Below are 23,311 nucleotides of genomic sequence, written 5' to 3' on the forward strand. Positions count from 1 at the left end.
TCCGGCATATTAGCCGCTACTTTTTAAGCCGCACAAGAGCCCTGCGGCCTATACGGTGATCGCGGGTAATACAACCTTTTTTCTTGAAAAGTTGTCATTGAAAGTAATCCTCAAAAAATCACAGAACAAAACACGTGATGATCGATCGCAAAAAACGATGATGTGGTCGCGATCGGAACTTGACCTCGATTCGGAGGCCCAGTACTCCTAACTTCTTTAGATTTTTGCTTTTTCTTTCGTCATTTCCCAAACTTGTTCACGGTATTGAACTTCCTCCCAAGTTTGGGCATTTTTTATTCCGTAAATACATAAAAAGATATCGCCAAGTTTGTGAGTGATGTCGAAGTTCGCAAATTCTAACTCGAACACGCGGAAGTCAACATCCGGTGCCTAAGCCAATGAAAACAATTCATAATTCGGCAATTGAAACGGCTCGTCTGATAAAAGCTCGATTTGGGTTGACCGAGTTTTCGCCTTCGTGTGTTTCCGTGAAAGAAATAACGACCACAAAGGTGACGTCAAACGGAAATTCAAGGCTTCACCTTTCGAACGATACCAAACATGTGCAGGTTTCGTGAGCAAAAAAAAAAAAAAAAAAAACTGTAATGACACCAGATATTGCTACATCTACTGGTAATAACACATCATATACTGTTACATCTACTGTTAATGACAGTGACAATGAAAGTGACATTTTCCAAGAAATCGGCAGTGATGCAACAGCTGTAATGGATCGTGCTGTAACTAAAAAGCACTTTTGTCTGTACTGTAAGAAATCGTACAGTGATGCAACTTCTTCTTCTTCTGCGTTCGGCGTACAGTTAGTTAGTTAGTTAGCTGTTGCTTTTCGGGTCCAGCGGACCATAATAGATCAAATCAGGACCCCACAAGTTAATCATTGCACATTTTTAGATTAAAACACTTCTAATACATAAAATCCGTAACGTCACCCGAAGGCAACCAAAAAGTCAAAGCAAAACCCTATATGTCAAATAAACTAGGTTGTTTTAAAATTCAAATCTTAAAATAAAGACCAGACTCTTTTAAAAACTCAAAAAGAGCTGAAGAGCTGACCTCTGTAAAAATACTTTTCAAGTTCGAGGTGCCAAAATACTTTTCTCGTTGATCATACAGATCAGCACACTCGGTGAGAAAATGACTCACAGTAAAACCAGTATCACAGGCGTGGCACCATGGTGCCTCTTCTCTTTTAAGCAGATGAACATGAGTGAGATAAGTGTGACCAGTATGTAACCTGGCCAAAACACTTTCTTCTTTTCTACTTGAAGCCACTAAAGGAAGTGGCTTTAAAAGGTCAGGAAGAGTTTTATACAATTTGTTTTCCGTGCAGGCAGACCAACGGTCTTGCCAGAGTTTTAAGCTGTAACAAAGTGTCTTCCTACGCAAGTCAGTAAAAGGAACAGACTGCTCAGGGAGACGAGGAACCGCCAAATCTAGAGCATCCTTTGCTGCCTTGTCAGCAACCTCGTTGCCATTTATGCCCATATGACTGGGCGCCCACATAAAATTGATAATCTTGCCTTCAGAAATAAGCTTAGTATGAAGGTCGTGAATGTCGACTAAAAAAGGATGAGTAAACTTTCTGGTGGATATCGCTTCAAGAGCTGAAAGCGAATCAGATACAATCAAAAAAGACTGATGTCTGGATTGATAAATTAATTTTAATGCCAAAATGATGGCCCTAAGTTCCGCCGAATACACCGACGAACCATTAGGGATCCGGAGTTGAAGTGGTTGATGTAATTTCTTGTTAGAAACTGCTGCCGCAGCAGCTGAATCATCTTTGAGAGAGCCGTCAGTAAAAATAAATTCATACTCTGTGTACTTTGAGCACTGTTCAAGAAACAGCTGCCTAAAGACAGAGTCCGAGGTTTCATTCTTCTTGAAAGAAGTTAGGGAAAAATTGACGGTTGGGTTTTCCAACTGCCTCGGCGTACAGTGATGCAACAACTGTAATGGATCGTGCTGTAACTAAAAGCACTTTTGTCTGTACTGTAAGAAATCGTACCCTAAAATCGCTAGACACCTGGAAGACATGCACAGTGATGAATTTGATGTGGCGCGAGTTCTTTCAAAGAACAAGAAAAGCAAAGAAAGGAGAGCAGCCTGGGCAGTGCTGACAAAGAAAGGTGATTTCAATCACAACTGTGAATGTGTAGAAAAGGGAGGGGGTTCCCAAATACCGTTCCAAACAGAAGACGCAGGGAGACTATGTGACATGTGGTGTGTGTATTCAAAGCGCATCCTTTGGAAGCATCAGAAAACTTGTGAAGCAGCTACAGAAAAAGGTACAGAATCTGATGCAAAGGGTATTGGAGCTGGCAAGCTGCTCATGCCAGTAAAAATACAGAACAAGAGGTTGAGAGATAACATTCTTGTCGACATGAATGACTGTGATGTCAAAGAAGTTGTTCAGGGAGATCGTTTGATACTCGAATATGGAAACCGTCTCTTGGAAAAACACCCAGAACCACACACAAAAAAAACTACATTTCCAACAAAATGAGGGAACTAGGCAGGCTCGTTCAACACACAAAACATGACAATATTCGTTCTATTGAAGACTGTCTTGACCCTTGTCATTTTGAGTCTGTCCTCCTGTCGGTGAAAGCAATTGCTGGCTACGACAATGACACAGGGATGTTTATAAGCGCCCATCTCTTGCCCTAAAAGTAGGGTACAGCTTGAAAAAATGCTGCAAGATTCTCAAATCAAAGGCATTGAGAGAGGAAGATGATGCAAAGGAGAAAAAGTGTACAAACTTCCTCGCATTGTATGAAGAAGAATGGTGTGACCGAATTGCTTGTCATGCACACAACACTCTGGACTCGAGAAAGTACAACACACAAAAACTCCTTCCCTTCACTGAAGATGTGAGAAAGGTGCATTGCCATTTGCAAACCATTGCCAAAGAGGCGAAAAAGACCCTGGAGCAAAGCTCCTCATACAAGCTCCTTGCACAGCTGTCCTTGACCCAGATTATTCTTTTTAACAGAAGAAGATCTGGGGAATCGCAGCGCATCAAGGTGCAAGAAGTGGAGGCAGCTTTGAATCTAGGACAAGCCAAAACAGCTGAATCAGAGGTGGTCAAATCGTTGTCTGCTTTTGAAAGACAGCTTTCTCGAACTCACGTCAGAGTGGAGACCAAAGGGAAACGAGGTCGTAAAGTTCCCGTTCTGCTGACTGAGGAGATGAAGGAAAATGTCACTCTCCTGTTGGAAAACAGGAAAACGGACGGCGATTTCTTGTTCACAATGCCTGGGTGTGCTCATCTATTGAGAGGAACGGACTGTCTTAGAAAGTTTGCCAATGAGTCTGGTGCCAAACATCCAGAACTTCTGACATCAACGCGTCTAAGACAACAACTAGCAACTCTCAGTCAGGTTCTTGGACTGAGTGAAACCAGTCAAGACATATTGGCAACATTTCTCGGACATGATATTCGTGTTCATAGGTCCTTCTACAAACTGCAAAGGTCTCAAAGGTTCTCCATTGCATCAACACAGGGCAGATATCAGATCTGAAAGGAAAAGATTTTGATACGATCAATTTTGATGTGGAAGATCAGATGGAAGAGGAGTGTGGAGATGAGGAAACCAGTGAAACTGAAGAAACTGCTGCAGCGTCTGACAATCATATTGGTGACAAGACATGTCACAAATGACACACCAGCATCTCAAAGCTCGGTGAACGGAGAAAAACGCTCGGTGAACGGAGAAAAACGCTCTGTGCACAGACAAAAACGTGTAGTGCAGAGGAAAACTGTTGTAAATCCAAGTTCCTCAGATGAGGATTCTGACTATGAACAGGCAATTTCCCAAAAGAAGCAGAAGAAAAGAAAATGGTCAGATGCTGAAAATGGTGCCATTGACAGGGCATTGAATACCTTCATCCGCGACCACAAAGTTCCGGGGAAAAAAGCTTGTGAACAAGCCATTGCGATGGAAAGCGCTCTCAAAGGGCGGGAATGGAAAGGTATAAAATTCCATGTCAACAATCGCATTGTGTCAATGAAAAGAAGAACTTCTCACACCTTGTGATCATTGATGATGACAAATTTCACACCAAGAATTGCATTGTATCCATAAAAAGATAACTCATCCCGCTCACATCTTGTGATCACTTGATGATGATACATTTCACTCCAAGAATTGCATTGTGTCCATGAAAAGATGACTCATCCCGCTCACATCTTGTGATCACTTGATGATGATACATTTCACTCCAAGAATTGCATTGTGTCCATGAAAAGATGACTCATCCCGCTCACACCTTGTGATCACTTGATGATGATAAATTTCACTCCAAGAATTGCATTGTGTCCATAAAAAATCTTTCTTTCTTTATTTGGTGTTTGACGTCGTTTTCAACCACGAAGGTTATATCGCGACGACCATAAAAAGATAACTCATCCCGCTCACAACTTGTGATCACTTGATGATACATTTCACTCCAAGATTGGTTGGTTGGTTTTTGGGGTTTAATGTCTCTTCAGCAGCTCCCCGGCGAAACAGTCAAGAACAATTCTAGAAGTAGAACCATTCAAGAAAGGTTCATGAATTTATATTCTAGAAGTTTCTTGAATTATTCATAAAGATTAAATGAGAATTCTTGAATTTTAACTAGAATATTTCGATGTTTTGGTAAGGAATATTCTTGAAAAAGGACTTGAATAATTCTAGAATATTCTTGCCTACTTGAAGAATATTCCTAACATTATTCTAGAATATTCCTGACAATATTCTAGAATATTCCTAACAATATTCTAGAATGATCCTAACATTATTCTAGAATATTCCTAACATTATTCTAGAATATTCTTAACACTATTCTAGAATTATTCAAAAAAGTTCAGGAATATTCATGAATTTATATTCTAGAAGTTTCTTGAATTATTCCTAAAGATTAAATGAGAATTCTTGAATCTTAACATTTTTCTGGAATATTCTTGAATCCTGTTAACTTAAAGTATATTCTTGAACATGTCTTAAGTATTCTAGAATATTCAAAACTAGGTTGAAGTTCTACTTCTAGTATACTCTCAACACAATTTTCAGAATGATCTTGGAATATTCTGTGCTGGCATTTAAGAATAAATCCATTAAGAATATATTCTTCATACAAATCAGAATGATAGTACAACTATCTAATGACTAATAACAGAACAAGAATATTTAAAGTGATTTTTTCCTCCATCAATACTTGATACAGCAGACAAAACAAGATTTCATTCAATACTTTATCACATGTAATTTAACTACTCGAAGGATGATAAATCGGTGATGGTTATTCATTTGGCGAAGAACCTTTCCACTGGTCACACCGGGTGCAGTCTGAATACTGGAGCCGATGCTTTGCAGGTTGCGGATGCCCTGTAAAGTGTAATGAAAATACAATTTTAAAAGTCTAAATGTTTCTTTGTGGTGCTTTTTTTCATCATGCTTAAAGAGTCAATAATATGGTCAGGAATCTGTCAAGGTGTCCAAATGCAAAATTCCTGTTCTGGATACTTTTATTACTATGTATTTTGTTCCGTTTTAAAATGACTACAAAATAAACAATACAGTTATGAAGTATTCTTCATGCAGATTCTATCCACACCAAATGTATACATGTATCAGTCGCCTGGATGCTGAGAACATTAACTGTTCAAGAAATGATGGTTACAAAATCGAAAAATGTTTTGTGAATTTTGTCAAATCAAGTGTGCCATGTCAATGTTTTTATCAAATAAGTCACCATTCATAAAAGTATTGAAACAACTAAATGATAACTTTAGTTAGCTTCATTTCCAGAAATGCCATCCAGAGAGTTTTTGGGGACTCACATGCAACGGGCCAGGAATGAAAGAAATTACAGTATTTAAGTTTTAACTAATTTAATTTTCAAAGAGACTTTTTGTTGCAATTCCAAGCCATTTTTTTCTTCAGTTTAGGAATAATTCATTCATCATGTTTTGTGCTTTCATTTAATTATCCCAAATTTTGTTGTGACAAAGGTTTAAATCAATAAATGTTGATTGCCTTCACTTAATTACCTGAGTAAATCTCTTCTTGCATCACTATTCCCATGGCCTTGACTGGCTTGAGCACCTCTTCAAGCTCTTGAAAAGACTTGCACTCTCTGACAAGATGTTGATGGGACTCTCTGACAAGATGTTGATGGGTTAATGGTTTGCAGCTTGTTGCCTTTTGATGCAGCATCTGTAAAAATGAGAAGTGATCAAATTAGAACAACCATTATATATATATAATTATAAATGCTCAAGTTTGAATATATATATTTATATTTACTAATAAGGGGTAAATACTGAACTATTTACAAATAATACTAATAGTAATCATCTTTGTTCATGCAGGAATTTCTATAAGTATAAATATATGTTCCTGACCAAACTCAGTCTCCTGTAAAGTCTTGTAATTGACTAGCTAATACTCAGAAGACAATTATTTGAAAAAAATAAAACAATTTAGTGCCGGCTTGCTGATTGACACTTGACTATTAGTATCACTGTCAGACATATATATATTACAATCAATGAATGATACATGTGCACATTACACTTACACTTTACAGTTACACAGAGACTCAGAAAAGAATAGGTTTGAAAGGGCTTGAGTAAAAAGTCATGCAATCCTACCAAAACAAATGATAGTTCAAAATAAACAAATCCTATAGGTCTAACTCAACTGATTTCACTTAAAATCTTGCAAACAAGAGAGAAAGCATTTCATTGTTATTCACTTATTCAAGTTATTGTAAAACAAAACAAAACAAAAAACAACCTAAACCTAGATCAGTATATATGTCACCTAAAACAAACAACAATATCAAACATAAAAGAATTTTTATAAAACACCTACCTTTGTTTTTCCTGAGAAAATCAGGATACAGCTTGTTGCCACTCAAGTGAGATCGCTGCTCTCAGTTTCACCCATGGTGCTTTCAGTTTCACTCATCTGTCATTTTTGTGTCAGAGTGGCACCTCCAAGTTCAAAATCTTGTTTGGGATGAAGAATACAGCATTTCTTCATGCCTAACAAGTTGACAAATCGGTGGCATGCCATTTTTTCAGATAAATGGAGATTGCAAAATCTTTCTCAGTTCTAACAACGTGCTTCTAAAGAATTTGGCGCCTGGTTTCTTAGCTTCCGGTGCCAGAGTTTGTCCACCGGAGTTACTTCCCTTAAAAGCAAAATGGCGACGCTCTGTAAGTACACCATGAGGAAAGGGGACTCTTTTGAACGAACTGCTGCAGCTAGAAACCTTTTCTCTGTTGTCTTTGTTGAAGCACTTTTGCATCAAAGCAAAACAACATTGATCCATGCATCATTTCCATGAACTCAGTAAGTATGTTTTGTTTTTGCTTGTTTTATTCAACACGTGGTACAGATGTAAACATGTGTGTCACTGTGTGACTGTGAAATCGAAACCAGCCTTCAATTTTAAAAGTTTCTTCTTCGATCTGACACATGAGAAATGGCAGATGTATAAAACTTAACTGCATTTTAAGCAAAAGTACTGTTTAATCATGTGATGATTTGATTGTTGGGTTTAACGGCCGCCTTTTCTGTGTCATTGTGTCGTCTGTTTACAAACAGAAAGTCTGCCGTGATTTGCGTTCTGCTGGCACTGTTGGACAGAATAAACGAAACCTGTTGGTTTCAAAGTATAAATTATAGACTGTAACTTCTGCTGAATTTGTTTGAGGTTTGGAACTCACAGATTTGGTATAAATTTGCCGCTAGCAGACTGACTGGTTTGGTCAAAATTGAAAACAGGTTTCTGAAAATGAAATTGAAAAAAGTGCTTCAAATTGTAAACATGCCTGTGGGTATTTACAACAATGACGATTATAACAAATATTTTGAAAGTGTATTGATAGAATTATGTACTTTTATGTAAAAAGGTAACATTAACCATTGCATCAAAATTGGTTTGATTGATTGATTGAATGACATTAATGACAAGCAATACGTTTGTAAGTTTTCTGTTCACATTCACTCTAGTTATGATGATGATCTTTGGAATGTCTGATGTTTGAGTTTATCCTTTGTTAAAACCTTTTTTGTTTCTTATTTACTAGGTCCAGGAAAGAGGGGTGAAGAAGATATCTGGATGAATTCTCACTGGAAGTACCATGAAGCACATCATAAATAAAATATCACTGGAGGAAAAGGTAAGACTTTTAGTAAGAGTCCTGTCAACGAACTGTGGAAGTAATTAATCAGCCAGTGAATGAATTAAATCAATTAATGGGCAAAACGTCTCAGAGAAAAATGGCTTATTTCAGATGAAAATGTGTTTTCATCAATACTATACCATATTTACATACCAAAAAGAACAAACTGCGGACATTTAACTCTTCATTTTTGTTCCTTTTTCCAAGTTTTTGAATGAATGATTTTTTGTAAACTGTAGGCATTGTTTCAGGCTTTACAGGACACAATGTTGCAAAGCTTCAAGCTGATACTGAGCCTTCTTTTGAATCAAATCCACCATGCTCTGCCACCAGGGACGTAGCACCCGGTAGGGCATGTAGGGCAACCGCCCGACCACTTTTTCCGTAAAAAATAAAAAAAGAGAGAGAGAGAGAGAGAGAGAGAGAGAGAGAAAGAGAGAGAGAGAGAGAGAGAGAGAGAGAGAGAGAGAGAGAGAGAGAGAGAGAGAGAGAGAGAGAGAGAGAGAGAGAGAGAGAGAGAGAGAGAGAGAGAGAGAGAGAGAGAGAGAGAGAGAGAGAACACCCCACGTATGGTTTTTTTTTTGTGTGTGTTAGTCTTGGTCAACTGCTGGAATAGGATGACGTCTTATTTGGCGCCAATTTAGTGAAAATTGCTTCTTCGTCCGTCTGCTCCCATGAGAAACAATGGAGGTAAGAAATGTTTTGTATATTCTGTGTGTGAAGCTGGGGTCAGACTGAGGGGTGAGTGATTGTGTGTCAACCGTAAGTACGCCATAACAATTGAGTAACACAGTAACTTGTGGGGTTAACAGTGTCACATGAAACAACATGTAGAGAGAGAATTGAACAATGGACACAAGTGTGCATCCTGGTTGTGATGGATCGAAAACGCGCTAAAAATATTCTGACAAATCCCTCTATTTTTCAGTCATCACTCAGGCTGCCAATGTTGATGGCTGGACGGATCAATAAATTGCTTGTTTAGAAGTAAACCAGTTTGTCAATCCTTGCTTTTTAACACACTAGACAATAATGAAGACGAAAGTCATTTGAAGTAAGTGCTCATCACATTCAACGTATCGGAATTTAGATATAAATGTAAGTCGATTGATAATCACTGATACATTCACCAGCCCGTTGTTTGGTGGAGGATGGAAAGATGATTAGATGGAACTGAGCTCAGAAGGCACGAAATCGCATCATGTTTTCTTTCTTTTTTAGACCATTACAAGGGGACGGGAAGGGGGGGGGGGGGGGGCGGTAGTGTAAGCCCCATATTTCCTTAGCTGTCTCAGCATTTTGTCTTCCATTTTTTTCCGCCCTACCACTTTTATTAGGTGTGCTACGTCCCTGGCCACAGACTGACAGTGAAGATGGCCAAGGGAATCGTCCAACAAGGGATGCTGGTGACAGTGACCTTTCCTGGAGAAGCGGTACCGCATCCGCATCCATGCAGTTCCAATAGTTCAGAAAAGTGATGACAAATGTTGAAGACACATTCTGCTTGTGAACATTGTTAGCCCAAGATCGACTTGTCATCTATTTCACTTCTTTGTGACAATATAACATTTGAAGAATGAACCAAGTGTTTGTTTGGCTTTATTTTGTAGCATAATTCGAATGTGTAGCAAACACAACCAAAACTATAAGTGGAGAACAAAAAATTAAATTAAAAGTGTTTTAAAAATAAGGGATCACAGTTCTTGAACTTTGAAGAATGTTCTTGAATAAGATCATTCTTGAAAAAATATAATTCTAGAACATTGTTGCTGTTCTTGAATTTTGTTTGATATTCTAGAATATTCTACAAGCCAAAAAATTCTAGAATAATGCCAGTAGAACAATTCTAGAACATTCTAGAACATTCTAGAATATTCTTGAATAAAAAAAAAGTTCTTGAACAACGTTTCGCCGGGGAGATGAGAATTGCATGTGTCAATGAAAAGATAACTCATCCCGCTCACAACTTGTGATCACTTGATACATTTCACTCCAAGAATTGCATTGTGTCCATGAAAAGATAACTCATCCCGCTCACATCTTGTGATCACTTGATGATGATACATTTCACTCCAAGAATTGCATTGTGTCCATGAAAAGAGAACTACTCTCACCTTGTGGTCACTTGATGATGACATTAGTTTTGTTTTTCACGATGTGTGGTGTGATTACGATTAATACCTGCACTTTTCTGGACTGCACAACGAAGGTTAGGGGCACTTAACTTTTAATTGGTTCAACAACCATGTTCACTCTTGAATTTCTGTAAACATGCCAACAGCCTTGGAGCTTGATTTTCTGCAAACGTGTATTGTAAACAACCTTGTTCGTTCTTGATTATTTTGTAAACATGCAAACAACCTTGTTCGTTCTTATTTTGTAAACATGCAAACAGCCTTAATTGCTCGTTCTTGATTTCCTGTAAACATACAAACAAACTGATGGAATATGTATTTTTACAACCTGAACTGGAAACAGATTTTTGATAAGTGTTTCAAAACAACTAAGGACACACAGTTAAGATGGTTCCAGACCAGATTGCTTCACCGCATTCTTGGTGTTGCTAGCCGGCTATTTGTTCAAAAGATTCTTGACAGTCCCCTTTGTGCCTTTTGTAAAATTGAAAATGAAACAATTTCACATATATTTTGGTACTGCCCGCTTAGTCGGAAATTTTGGACTGACTTGGAAGAACTGTTAAACAGAAGTGGTATTTACCGCGCAAATGTTCTTTTTACAGAAGAATTTATTTTGTTTGGGTGTATGAACAATGTTAAGGTAGATGTGGTTTTGGATTTTATCATTTTGTTTGCAAAGTTTTATATTTATAAGAGTAAGTTACAAGAGACAAGGCCACTGTTAGAAATATTTCTAAGACATTTGAAATACAGATTTGAAATAGAAAAATATTCCAGTTTCAAATCTGGTAACATTACCAAATTTGTAGAATTATGGTCCCCATATGAAGAGTTGGTTAGGTAGTACGCTAGGTTGTGCAGAGATGTGATGATATATATATGTGTTTTGGCTTTGATTTTTTTTTCTTCTTTTTTTGTCTTTGTTTGACGGTATTATTAACCGACTGTATTATTATTAAGCAGGTAATACGTCCATAATGTCAAGTATTGTAATCTGCATGCTATGTTAAGCTCCGGCCTTACTTGTAGGAGAACGGTATGCTATATGTCCGTCTGTCTGTTATGTCCTAATGCTGTGTGTTGTGTATACTTGCCAAACATATCTATTATAAATGTTGATGGATGAATGATGATAAATTGTAGACGGATGCATGTTATTGATTAAAATCTCCGCAATGATGTGCTTGGCAAATCAAATCAAGTAAAATATTCAAATCAAACTTTCTCATACTATCCCAAATTAGACGAAGCCACTTTATTGTAAACAACCATGTTCGTTTTTGATTTTCTTGTAAACATGCGAACAAACCTGATTGTTGATTTTCTGTAAACATTCAAACAACTGGTTCTTGATTTTGTGTAATCATGTTAAAAACTTTTTTTACACTTGTTTTTTACGAAAACATGCATACAAACTTGGTTCTTGATGTATTGTAAACAACCATGTTCGTTGTTGATTTTCTTGTAAGCCTGTGAACAAACTTGGTTGAAGATCTTGATTTTGTGCGAATATGCGAAGAAACTTGGTTCTTGATATTTTGTAAAAATGTAAACAACCTTTGTTCTCAATTTTCTTGTAAACATGCGAACAAACTTGGTTCTTGATGCATTGTAAACAACCATGTTCGTTCTTGATTTTCTTGTAAACATGCGAACAAACTTGGTTCTTGATGCATTGTAAACAACCATGTTCGTTCTTGATTTTCTTGTAAACATGCGAACAAACTTGGTTCTTGATTTTCTGTAAACATGTGAACAATATACGTTAATTGGATCAGTCATCAAAACATGGCTTTTGGTCAAATCGAGATGGGCGTTTATTCCACGAGCCGATAGGCGAGTGAAATAAACACCCGTCGAGATTTGACCAAAAACCATGTTTTGATGACCGATCCAATTAACATATATGTCTCGACATTCACTGGCAGTTTTTTTTTCAAAAAAAGAAAGAAAGTTGCTGAACACACGAGCTAGAAAACGGCACAGCAGAGTTTACTCACACCACTCCATCCTTCTTAGCATGAACTGGAAATGACGCTTTCGTCATTCGACGTCACGACTTGATTGACAGGCCAAGTCCAAACATGAAGGTCTGAACAACAGTTTTAGTCACACTGTGTGTGAAAGCGAGGCTGTTCTCTATCTCTGTTTACATGTCGGGACATTGCTTTCTGGTTTTCTCTAAACATGTGAACATTACCTCGTTTGTTATTGACTTTCCTTGCTTGCATATGTTACCTCTCCGTTTTTGGTGCTGCAGGGCGGGGAAACCGGAAAAAGGCCGAATTTACAGTGCAGCCTAAGGCCGAATGTAAAATGCAGCCTGAGGCCGAATGCCAAATGCAGCCCAAGGCCGAATGCAAAATGCAGCCCAAGGCCGAATGCAAAATGCAGCCCAAGGCCGAATGCAAAATGCAGCCCAAGGCCGAATGCAAAATGCAGCCTGAGGCCTAATGTAAAATACAGCCTAAGGCTGAATGTTTGTTTGTTTGTTTGTTTAACACCCAGTCAATCGCAAAGGATCATCTCAGGGCGGTGCATGCTGCATAGACAGTTAAATTGTGCGCCACACTTGGAATAGAGGTCGCAGCACAGGCCTCAATCCCACTCAGTCATATTATACAGGCTGAATGTAAAATGCAGCCTAAGGCCGAATGTAAAATGTCTTAGGCTGTATTGTACATTTCGGCCTTAGGCTGCATTTTACATTCGGCCTTAGGCCGCATTTTACATTTCGGCGTTGGGCTGCATTTTACATTTCGGCCTTAGGCTGCACTTTGCACATAGAATTCGGCCTTTTTCCTGTCACCCGCAGGGCATAAACCGCGTTGGTCAAAAGTAGACCAAATGTTTGTGTTAGTCATATTGCGTTTGTTTCATTTCTCATTGCCGTACCGTTTTGTATGGTGAAGGTGTATAAAGGCAATTTTTACTGATGTTGGAACTTGTAATTCGGTAACTAACTAACAAATTAAAATTGCCATTAACTCGCACGTGAAAATAGATTTTTTTTTTACCTAAATAAAAATATTGTTCTACTTAGAAATCAGGAATTAAAAATGCGCCACCAGAACTGTTATATTTTCTAACACCGATCCATCAGTAAATATCTTCAAATGTAATGGATATTTTTCATTAATATGTGATTGTACTGATGTACTTAAAATGTTTAAATTATTATCTTTTTTTTAAAGATGTATGATCAATGTCAAAATTAGCTCTTTCAAGTTCCCATTTTGGTATTGGGAAAGATTTGAGCATTTTCGATATTTTAGCATTACTTAATTCATCAGAATAAGTCAATTCAGAAGTATATGTTTTTATGGTCATTTGAGATGATATATTTCTAGCTCTTTCAGGAAAATCTACATCTGATTTGATGTTTAATTTTGTGTCCATATCGTGCAGGTGGAAGGCTGCAGAGTTGAGGCAATTCATGTTGTATACTGGCAAGGTAGTCTTGAAAATCATCTTGAGAGAAGTCGATTTATACCAGCAGTTACTAATGCTCTGTCTGTTGCAATGTGCATACTTAGTGCCCCCAAATATTGCAATGCAACACAAGAATAATGCACAGGGACTGCTCGTCTTCTTTGTAGGGGTCGCGAACTTTACGGCCAAGAATTTCTTGTCTACAACGTGCATGCAATGCTCCACATTGCAGAGGATGCAGAAAACTTCCGGGGTCTGGACAGATGCGCAGCATTCCCATTTGAGAATTACCTGCAAAAGATGAAGCGCATGGTCCGTACTGGCAAAAGTGACCACTCTCACAAGTGGTGGAGCGCATCCACGAGCTTCATGTGACAAACCAACAAGCAAGAGTCCGTCGAGCAAGAGGGACCCAGTTGCGCCAGCCGAACAACGCATTTGTTTTGGATGGAACCTGCTGCGAGGTTGCAGTCAAACTGACAAACGAGACTGAAGAAGCCGGAAACAAAAGAGCCTACTGCAGAGTCTATGCCAGAACCGAGTCAGTCTTCATGAATCCTTGAAATGCAAGTTTGATTAGTGCCTACAGCGTGGATACCAACAACAGCCGGGTGATTTTTCTCGTCTCTTGTGAGAGTAAAGAAAGACAAACCAGCAAATAATAACTGATTCTTGATTGTTGGTGTATCCTCAACCCGTGAGGGTCATTTGGACAAACAAGCAGCAACAACAACAAATGTCTTGATTGTTGGTGTATCCTCAACCCGTGAGGGTCATTTGGACAAACAAGCAGCAACAACAACAAATGTCTTGATTGTTGGTGTATCCTCAACCCGTGAGGGTCAGTTGGACAAACACGCAGCAACAACAACAAAAGAAAAAGAAAGAGAAGAAGATGATGCAATGTGTTGATTGTTTTCCCCTTTGTTTGGGTACAGTCTTTGGACCTACAGTCTTTGGACCTACAGTCTTTGGACCTACAGTCTTTGGACCTACAGTCTTTGGACCTACAGTCTTTGGACCTACAGTCTTTGGACCTACAGTCTTTGGACCTACAGTCTTTGGACCTACAGTCTTTGGACCTACAGTCTTTGGACCTACAGTCTTTGGACCTACAGTCTTTGGACCTACAGGCTTTGGACCTACAGTCTTTGGACCTACAGTCTTTGGACCTACAGTCTTTGGACCTACAGTCTTTGGACCTACAGTCTTTGGACCTACAGTCTTTGGACCTACAGTCTTTGGACCTACGGTCTTTGGACCTACAGTCTTTGGACCTACAGTCTTTGGACCTACAGTCTTTGGATCTACAGTCTTTGGACCTACAGTCTTTGGACCTACAGTCTTTGGGCCTACAGTCTTTGGGCCTACAGTCTTTGGACCTACGGTCTTTGGACCTACGGTCTTTGGACCTACAGTCTTTGGACCTACAGTCTTTGGACCTACAGTCTTTGGACCTACAGTCTTTGGACCTACAGTCTTTGGACCTACAGTCTTTGGACCTACAGTCTTTGGACCTACAGTCTTTGGACCTACAGTCTTTGGACCTACAGTCTTTGGACCTACAGGCTTTGGACCTACAGTCTTTGGACCTACAGTCTTTGGACCTACAGTCTTTGTGTTTCATGTTTCTTTAGGTAGATTCTTTAGACTTACGGTCTGAAGCTGATCAAGTATGTGTTGTCGCTGATGTCAGTCCACACATTTAACGGTCAGTTGTTTAGCTTTTCAATCTCCTATCACAAAAACCTGGGTCGACAGGATTATTGTCCGTTATGTTATTTTCTTTCAAAATGTCTACCCAGTAGTGAGCAGTGTAGAGATAATCCATTCTTTCTTTATTTGGTGTTTAACGTCGTTTTCAACCACGAAGGTTATATCGCGATGAGGAAAGGGGGGAGATGGGATAGAGCCACTTGTCAATTGTTCCTTGATCACAAAAGCACTAATGAAAAATGTGCTCCAGGGGCTTGCAACGTAGTACAATATATTACCTTACTGGGAGAATGCAAGTTTCCAGTACAAAGGACTTAACATTTCTTACATACTGCTTGACTAAAATCTTTACAAAAATTGACTATTCTATACAAGAAACACTTAACAAGGGTAAAAGGAGAAACAGAATCCGTTAGTCGCCTCTTACGACATGCTGGGGGGCATCAGGTAAATTCTTTCTCGTCCCAACCAATATGGGACTCCCCCTAACCCGCGGGGGGGGGGGGGGGGGGGGGGGGGGTGTATGGGATCATTTTAGCAAGTGTTTTCTATACATTTTCAGAAATCATGCCTCCCAAATACTCCAAGGATGATCTGGAGAGAGCCCTTGGACTCATCAGATCAGGCCAGATAAGCCAGAAGAAAGCCTCCAAAGAATTCAGCATTCCTGTGATGACCCTTTCTGATCACATGAACGGGAAGGTTGGTGTTATGTTTTTGTTTCTGTTTATCTTTTTAAACAAAGCCAATTTGTAGAGCACACAATATACCTTGTTTTATTTCGTATTCATTGATTGTGTTACAGAGACAAGGGATCGGCAAAGGGGGCACGCCGGTGATGCCGACTGACATGGAGGCCGCCTTCTCAGCCAAGCTGCGAGACCTCGCCGACAGGGGCTTTGGACTCACAAAACGACTCGTCCAGGTGAAGGCAGCAGAGTTTTGCCGGAAGGCAGATCTGAAGACCCCTTTTAAAGAAGATGGTCCAGCAGGACAAAAGTGGTATAAGGGTTTCATGAAGCGCCACCCTGAGCTGTCGCTCAGATCACCATCCAAACTTTGTACCAACAGGGGCAAGGCCATGAGCAAAGAGGTGGTGGATAGATATTTCAGAGATGTTGGGGAGATGATCAACGGCATTGACTCCCAGCATCTCTGGAATATGGATGAGAGTGGATTTAATTTGGAACATACGCCTTGCAAAGTCCTTTGTCAGAAGGGACAGAAGTCCCTCAACAGCCGTGTCTCGCCTTCGAGGCAAAACATTACAGTTGTAGCCTGTGTGAGTGCAGGGGGTACCTCCATGCCCCCAATGTTTATTGTAAAAGGGAAGACGCACAAGGCGATGCATGGCTTTTCAACTATGCAGGCCCCTCCCCATTCAGTATGGACTTATCCAGACAAGGCATGGATAGAGGATTCGCTCGGTGTCCAGTGGTTCAAGGAGGTGTTCCTGAAACACTGTGGCCCTGAGCGACCTCAGGTCCTTGTTTTGGACCAACACTACAGCCATGAAGCTCTGCAGATGCTGGAGCTTGCTGTTAAAGAGGGGATCATGATCATAGCCTTGCCCCCTCACACCAGTCACTGGCTGCAGCCACTCGACAGGTCCTGTTTCTCCTCGCTTACGAAGGGTTTCCGCAGGGAGTGAACAGAATTCATGAGTGGGGACAGAAACAATGTGGTCAACAAGGCAAGTTTTGCTGCACTTTTCTGCAGAGCGTGGGGTCAGGCCATGACCCCACCAAACATTCGATCTGGCTTTGCAGTAACAGGGATCTATCCCTTCAACCCACAAGCCATACCAGAGAGGGCGTACAAAACCTTCTTCGAACGACCTGCCTCTGCCTTGGTCATCACTGCCTCTGCCCCAGTCTCCACTGCCGCAGGCCCTGCCCCGGTCTCTACTGCCGAAGGCACTGTCCCGGTCTCCACTGCTGCAGGCCCTGCCCCGGTCTCCACTGCCGCAGGCACTGCCCCGGTCTCCACTGCCGCAGGCCCTGCCCCGGTCTCCACTGCCGCAGGCCCTGCCCCGGTCTCCACTGCCGCTGGCCCTGCCCTGGTCTCCACTGCCGCAGGCCCTGCCCCGGTCTCCACTGCCACAGGCCCTGCCCCGGTCTCCACTGCCACAGGCCCTGCCCCGGTCTCCACTGCCACAGGCTTTGACTTTTATCATTGGCACACAGACCAATTGTTGGATTTTGATGTAGACTCAGTGTTCCACGTCATGTGAAGACGCACAGCCAGTTTGTTTGTTTGTTTGTTTTGCTTTACGCCCAGCCGACCACGAAGGGCCATATCAGGGCGGTGCTGCTTTGACATATAACGTGCGCCACACACAAGACAGAAGTCGCAGCACAGGCTTCATGTCTCACCCAGTCACATTATTCTGACACCGGACCAACCAGTCCTAGCACTAACCCCATAATGCCAGACGCCAGGCGGAGCAGCCACTAGATTGCCAATTTTAAAGTCTTCGGTACCCACGACCTCCCGATCACGGGGCGGACGCCTTACTACTAGGCCAACCGTGCCGGTGACAAAATAGTTGAGCCGGGCTGGAAGTGCAAGGTTGGTTATCATTGTTTATCGTCTTTCCAGCATTGTAATGCTATTCAAAACCGATGCAAGTTTCTTCCCTTTTTCCACTTCCATTAAAGCTATTTACAATGAGGTCTATCACTGTAAATAGAAGGTTCTAAAACTTCCATCACTTTCACATTTTGTACTTCAAATCTTGTGACAAATCTTGATATCTCTTTTAAGAAGTTAAAAATCTTGTCTGGGGGAACATCCCGGACTGCAGTGCAGGGAGTGCAAGTTGGTTGGTTAGTTAGTTGTTGCTTTTTGGGTCCAGCGGACCATATAGGCCAAATCAGGACCCCCCAAGTTTAACATTACACAAATTTAAATTAAACCAATTTCAAAAAACAAAGTCAGGAACGTTACCCAGAGGGAACACAAAAGTTAAGTCGAAAGCCTACGTGTCAAGGATAAGAGAGACAGTGACAAAAGGTCAGGTGTCATGTCTACTGTCCCGAATGACACACGATTGCTGACATTTCACCATTGCCAAAAGAATAAACAAATAAGAAATAGGTAGAAAATGAATGTGAAAACTGACTTTGATTGTTGATCTGTATTTTCTATACCACTAACAAATAATCTACTTACACATAGCTGTTTGGCAAATGTATGTTGCATGGGACACACTGACATGAAAGTGGAAGATGTTTTTTCCTCTAGAGAAACTACATATCAAGTTACACTTTTTGTGCTCTTCCATTCCAGTTGGCAATCAATTGTTAACGCATGTTATTAGAAAAAAACAGAACGAAAACAGATTAGAGAGAATGAAAAATGTACTAGTGATGTCATTTGGGACATACTGACATGAAAACGTCACCTTTTGTCATTGTCTCAAGTTGGTAATTTTTTGTTACCGTCTCTTCAGCTGACAATGCTATTCGAGATCGATGCAAGTTTGCAACATCAACGTATCCTCAAGATCTTTCTTTCTTTCTTTCTTTCTTTATATGGTGTTTAACGTCGTTTTCAACCATTCAAGGTTATATCGCGACGGATCCTCAAGATACCAGCTAGACAGCATCAAGGAGACTGCAAGGCGGTAGAATCTAGCCTGTGTACAGACCAACATCACTGACCATGCATTTTAATTTGTCCTTGATTTCGAGGAAACCAGGATTCAACTATAGGTTCTGCTATATAGTGCGTGTGTGTGTCTGCGTGTGTGTTAGTTCTTCTTCTTTTCGATCGCCGATCACACTTGGAGTCCAGATCTTGAGATATAATTAGTGGTCCTCTGCAGCGCAGCCACTGGCCCGTACAGCTTGTTGTGCAGGGACTCCGGCAATGGCCAGATTTCCTCTCTCAGCACCTGGTGGTTCCTACAGTCTCGTAGGATGTGGGCCGTGTCCTGCTCTGCTTCTCCACAAGAACACATGGGGGAGGGCACAACATGCAGCTTCCCGTGGAGATGCTGGTTAAGTCTGTTGTGTCCCGTTCTCAGGCGGAAGATGACCACCTGCTGTGGTCTGGATAGCAGGTGGTAGCTGTCCTGTGGCTGGGGCGTCCTGTGCAGAGACTTAATGATGGTCTTCATCTCTGTCAGGCTCACAGGGTTGTTCTCTTGCTCATCTTCTGCACCCAGCTTTGCCATCCTGTCCGCCTCTTCGTTTCCTTGTACACCACAGTGGGAGGGGATCCATTGCAGTACTGTCCTCAGGCTCTTGATGTTGTGTAGAGCGTGTTCCAGCTGAGGCAGTTTGCTACTGGTCATTGCTTGTAGTACTGACAGAGCGTCAGTCAGGAAGACCACATGGTTGTCATGGTTAACTCTGTCGTTGATGGTGTATGCTGCATGGATCAGTGCTTGTGCCTCAGCTCTGTAGTTTGTACAGTGGAGGCCTGTTGGCATAGCCTCTGCTTGCCTCTCTCCACTGGGGTACTGGACATACACCCCCGCTCCTCCATTTTTGACGGCCTCTGTGGCTGACCCATCAGTATACACCCGTATCCATGCTTCTTGGGGGTACCTTTCTTCAAGCATGGCAAGAGTCAGGGCTTTTTTCGTCGCATTGCTCTGCTCGTCCTTTGTTGTGAGGTAGGGGACACTGGTCTGTATGTCCAGGTTTCCTTGTCTGTCTTCCCAGGGTGGGGCGTCAAGGGAGAAAGATGGTGGCTCCACTAGCTCTGGCATCTCTGTCTGATGTTTCTTCTGCAAAGCCCTTGCCTCCAGAGCGAAGCTTGATCTTTTCAGCCTGCCTAAGGACATCTTCTTGAGTCTGTCACTCATTGGATGGTCATGAGTGCACTGGTACTTGGTGGCTTGTACCATTGTTTTGCAGTCTCGCCTTTTGCTCAGTGGAGGAATGCCAGTCACCTGTTCCATCTTCTGTATGGGTGTTGATTTCATTGCGCCCGTGATGATTCTCAGCGCTTGGTTCTGTACTTTGTCTAGGGCCTGCTGGTGTGTCTTGGCTGCTGTTGCCCAAGAGCTTGATCCGTACTCGAGGTGCGGTCGTACAGTCCCCTGGTAGACTGTTTTCAGGATCTTCTCGTTTGCACCCCAGTGTGATCCTGCCAGCTTCCGCATGATGTTTAGTTTTCTCCTGGCCTTTCCCTCTGCATTCATGATGTGTTGTTTCCAGGTCATGCGCTTGTCATAGGTGACCCCCAGGTATGTTTGCTGGTCTTCAAATTTCAGGGGTGTGTCCCCCAAGGTCAGTTTGCCAGGTGTCGCTTTGGCAGAGAGTGTGAAGAGAGTGGCAGTGGTCTTCTCCCTGTTGATGGTCACACACCAGTCTTCCGCCCACGCTGCAACCTTTTCTAGGGCAAGTTGCATCCTGTAGGTTGCTGTGGTTGCATACTCTTCCGAGCACCAGAGAACAAGGTCATCAGCATACAGTGCCGCTTGGACTCCTTTGGGCAACTCTGGTACCAGGTCGTTAATGAAGAGTATGAATAGCGTGGGGGAGAGTACACCTCCCTGTGGAACTCCTTGGCGTAGTAGCACCTTTCGGCCACAGTGACCGTCCACCAGCACTCTGGCCTTTCGGTTGTGCAGGTACGACTTGGTCCACTGGTACATGTTGCCTTTGACGCCGGAACGTAGGAGCTTCACAAGGAGTCCATCTTTCCAGACCTTGTCGAAGGCCTTCTGCAGGTCAATGAAGGTGGCCAGGGTGACTTTCTGGGCCTGGTAGGCATCCTCTATGACCTGGCTAAGGTGTGTTGTCTGGTCCTCCGTACTTCTGTGCTGTCGGAAGCCGGCTTGTTCTGGGACGATGATGCTTTCCGATTCCAGGTACAGCTGCAGGCGCTGGTTGACAATGCGCTCCATGGTTTTGCATACGCAGCTTGTCAGGCTGATGGGTCGGTAGCTCAGGGTTTTGGTCTTGTTTTTCCCTTTCTTTAAAACTGGGATCATCCTGGCTTCCTTCCAGCACTGAGGTACCTGTCCCTGTCTCCAGCTGAGGTTGAAGATGCCCAGTAGTTTCTGGAGGGCCGAGTTGCCTATGTGTTGCAACATCTCATTCGTAATGTTGTCTGGACCTGGAGACTTCTTCTTTTTGAGCTTCTTGATGGCATTCTTCAGCTCGGCCATGGTGATGTCTTGTTGCATGGCATCCTGTACGTTTCTTTCTGTTCTTTCTCTAATTTCTGTTCTGACTTCCTTTTGAAGAGGCAGGGGTATGGTGGTGTCGCTTTCTCCCCGATATGCTTGGGCGAAAGCATTGGCAGCGGCTTTTCCAGTGAGTGTTCTTCCTTCCTCCTCCAGGGTGATCTTCTGTCCCTTGTTGCCCTCTTCATTCAGTGCTCTTGTAAGTTTCCAGAGCTTTGTTGTGTCTTTTTCCATATTCAGCCCTGCCGTCTTTTCTCTCCAGCCTCTTCTCTTGCACTCTAGCTTTGTCTTCAGATGTTTTGCTTTGCTTTCTTGGAGTTTGATGTTGTTCTCCTGGCTTGGGTTCGTCTCTGCCTCTTCTCTCATTCTTGTGAGTGCATCGTGCGTCTTCTGCAGCTCATCGGACCAGTATGGGATGTAGTCCTTCCTCACTCCACGTGGGATGCTGTCCTTGGCTGCCTGGATTATGCTAGCATTGAACTCCTTTATCACGTTGTTGATGTTTCTCCCCTCTGTTTCTATGGCTCTGGTCAGCTCATTTGTTCGTATGTTGAACAGTCCCCACTTTGCCTTTTTGTAGTTCCATCTCGGGTGTTGTGGATGCTCAGATGCTGAGTCTCTACTGATGGTAAGGAGAACTGGGCGATGGTCGCTTCCACCCAGCTGTTCATCCACTTTTCTTGAGATGGTTTTGTGGATGTCATCCGTGCACAATGCCAGGTCTGGTGTTGTTGTTGAGTGCCAGCGGCGCGAGTAGAAGGTAGACGGATCTGTGGGGTCGTTGACAAGGATCAGGTGGTTGTCGTCCTGCCAAGATTCAATGTCTTCTCCTCGCCTGTCTAGTGTTTTATATCCCCAACTCTGGGACTGGCTGTTAAAGTCTCCAGCGATGAGGAAGCCGCTGTCAGGGACCTGGATTGTGTCAAGCGACAGCATCTTGTCGTTGGGGCAGTAGTAGTTGACGATGTTCATCTTGCTGTCATTGGTCGTTATCTTGACTTCTATGTACTCTGCTTCTTCCATGTATCTGTTGGTTTCACTGGCATTTATGTTGTTCCTGACCAGAGTCATCACTCCTCCTTTCTTCCTCCCTTGTCTGTCACTCCTGAACACCTGGTACCCTCGGATCTTAAAGGGCTTCCCTTCTTGCAGGCATGTTTCCTGAATGCAGCAGATGTTGATGCTGTTTTCATAGAGGAAGTGCTCTAATTCTTCCTTCTTATTGGATACCCCCTCTGCATTCCAATGCATGATGTTAATAGTGGGGTTGTCCTTGGCTCTGCTGTTTTTCCGGCCAGTCACTTTCCTTTCTCGTCCCCTGGCTCCACAAGACGAGATGAAGGGACCTCCAGTAGCTGAGGGTGGACTCCTTTGAGGCGCGGAGCCCGGCGCTGCACCTGCCTGGTGGATCCTCACAGGGCAAGCACCATTACTGTCAATTCTGTCTCCAAGTGTCATAATGGCAGTTGATGCGTTGGTTGGTTGGTTGGTTTTTGGGGTTTAATGTCTCTTCAGCAGATGCTAGCTGCTATTCGAGACCGATGCAGTTATTTTCTTTTCCCTTCATATGGCAAGTTCTACGTTTCAGACTATTTACATTCAAATCTATCACTGTAAAAGAAGGTTCTAAAAATTATTAGTTTTCACTTCTGGTACTTTAAATCTTGTAAAAAATCT

The 23,311-nt window shown here is 42.1% G+C and overlaps 2 protein-coding genes and 2 long non-coding RNA genes across 4 annotated transcripts in view; 2 read left to right on the forward strand and 2 right to left on the reverse strand.

Annotated features, from left to right (window-relative positions):
• The window catches only part of LOC138949719 (cytochrome P450 3A7-like), a 109,950-nt gene that overhangs the window by 16,500 nt on the left and 70,139 nt on the right, over nt 1-23,311 (reverse strand). The window lies entirely within an intron of this gene.
• On the reverse strand, nt 4,954-7,125 carry LOC138949784 (uncharacterized). Its single transcript, XR_011450444.1, has 3 exons — nt 6,885-7,125; nt 6,059-6,224; nt 4,954-5,393 (listed from the first exon to the last, which is right to left on the reverse strand). It is a non-coding gene; the product is annotated as an uncharacterized lncRNA (long non-coding RNA).
• Nucleotides 7,210-8,535, forward strand: LOC138949761 (uncharacterized). The gene is made up of 3 exons (XR_011450420.1): nt 7,210-7,367; nt 8,108-8,200; nt 8,455-8,535. It is a non-coding gene; the product is annotated as an uncharacterized lncRNA (long non-coding RNA).
• LOC138951404 (uncharacterized) lies at nt 16,045-17,140 on the forward strand. Its single transcript, XM_070323014.1, has 2 exons — nt 16,045-16,191; nt 16,295-17,140. The coding sequence occupies exons 1-2, from the start codon at nt 16,057-16,059 to the stop codon at nt 17,138-17,140; spliced, it is 981 nt and encodes a 326-aa protein (XP_070179115.1). The 5' UTR covers nt 16,045-16,056.

The sequence above is a fragment of the Littorina saxatilis genome, linkage group LG16 (assembly GCF_037325665.1).
Source record: "Littorina saxatilis isolate snail1 linkage group LG16, US_GU_Lsax_2.0, whole genome shotgun sequence".
Classification (NCBI taxonomy): Eukaryota; Metazoa; Mollusca; class Gastropoda; order Littorinimorpha; family Littorinidae; genus Littorina; species Littorina saxatilis.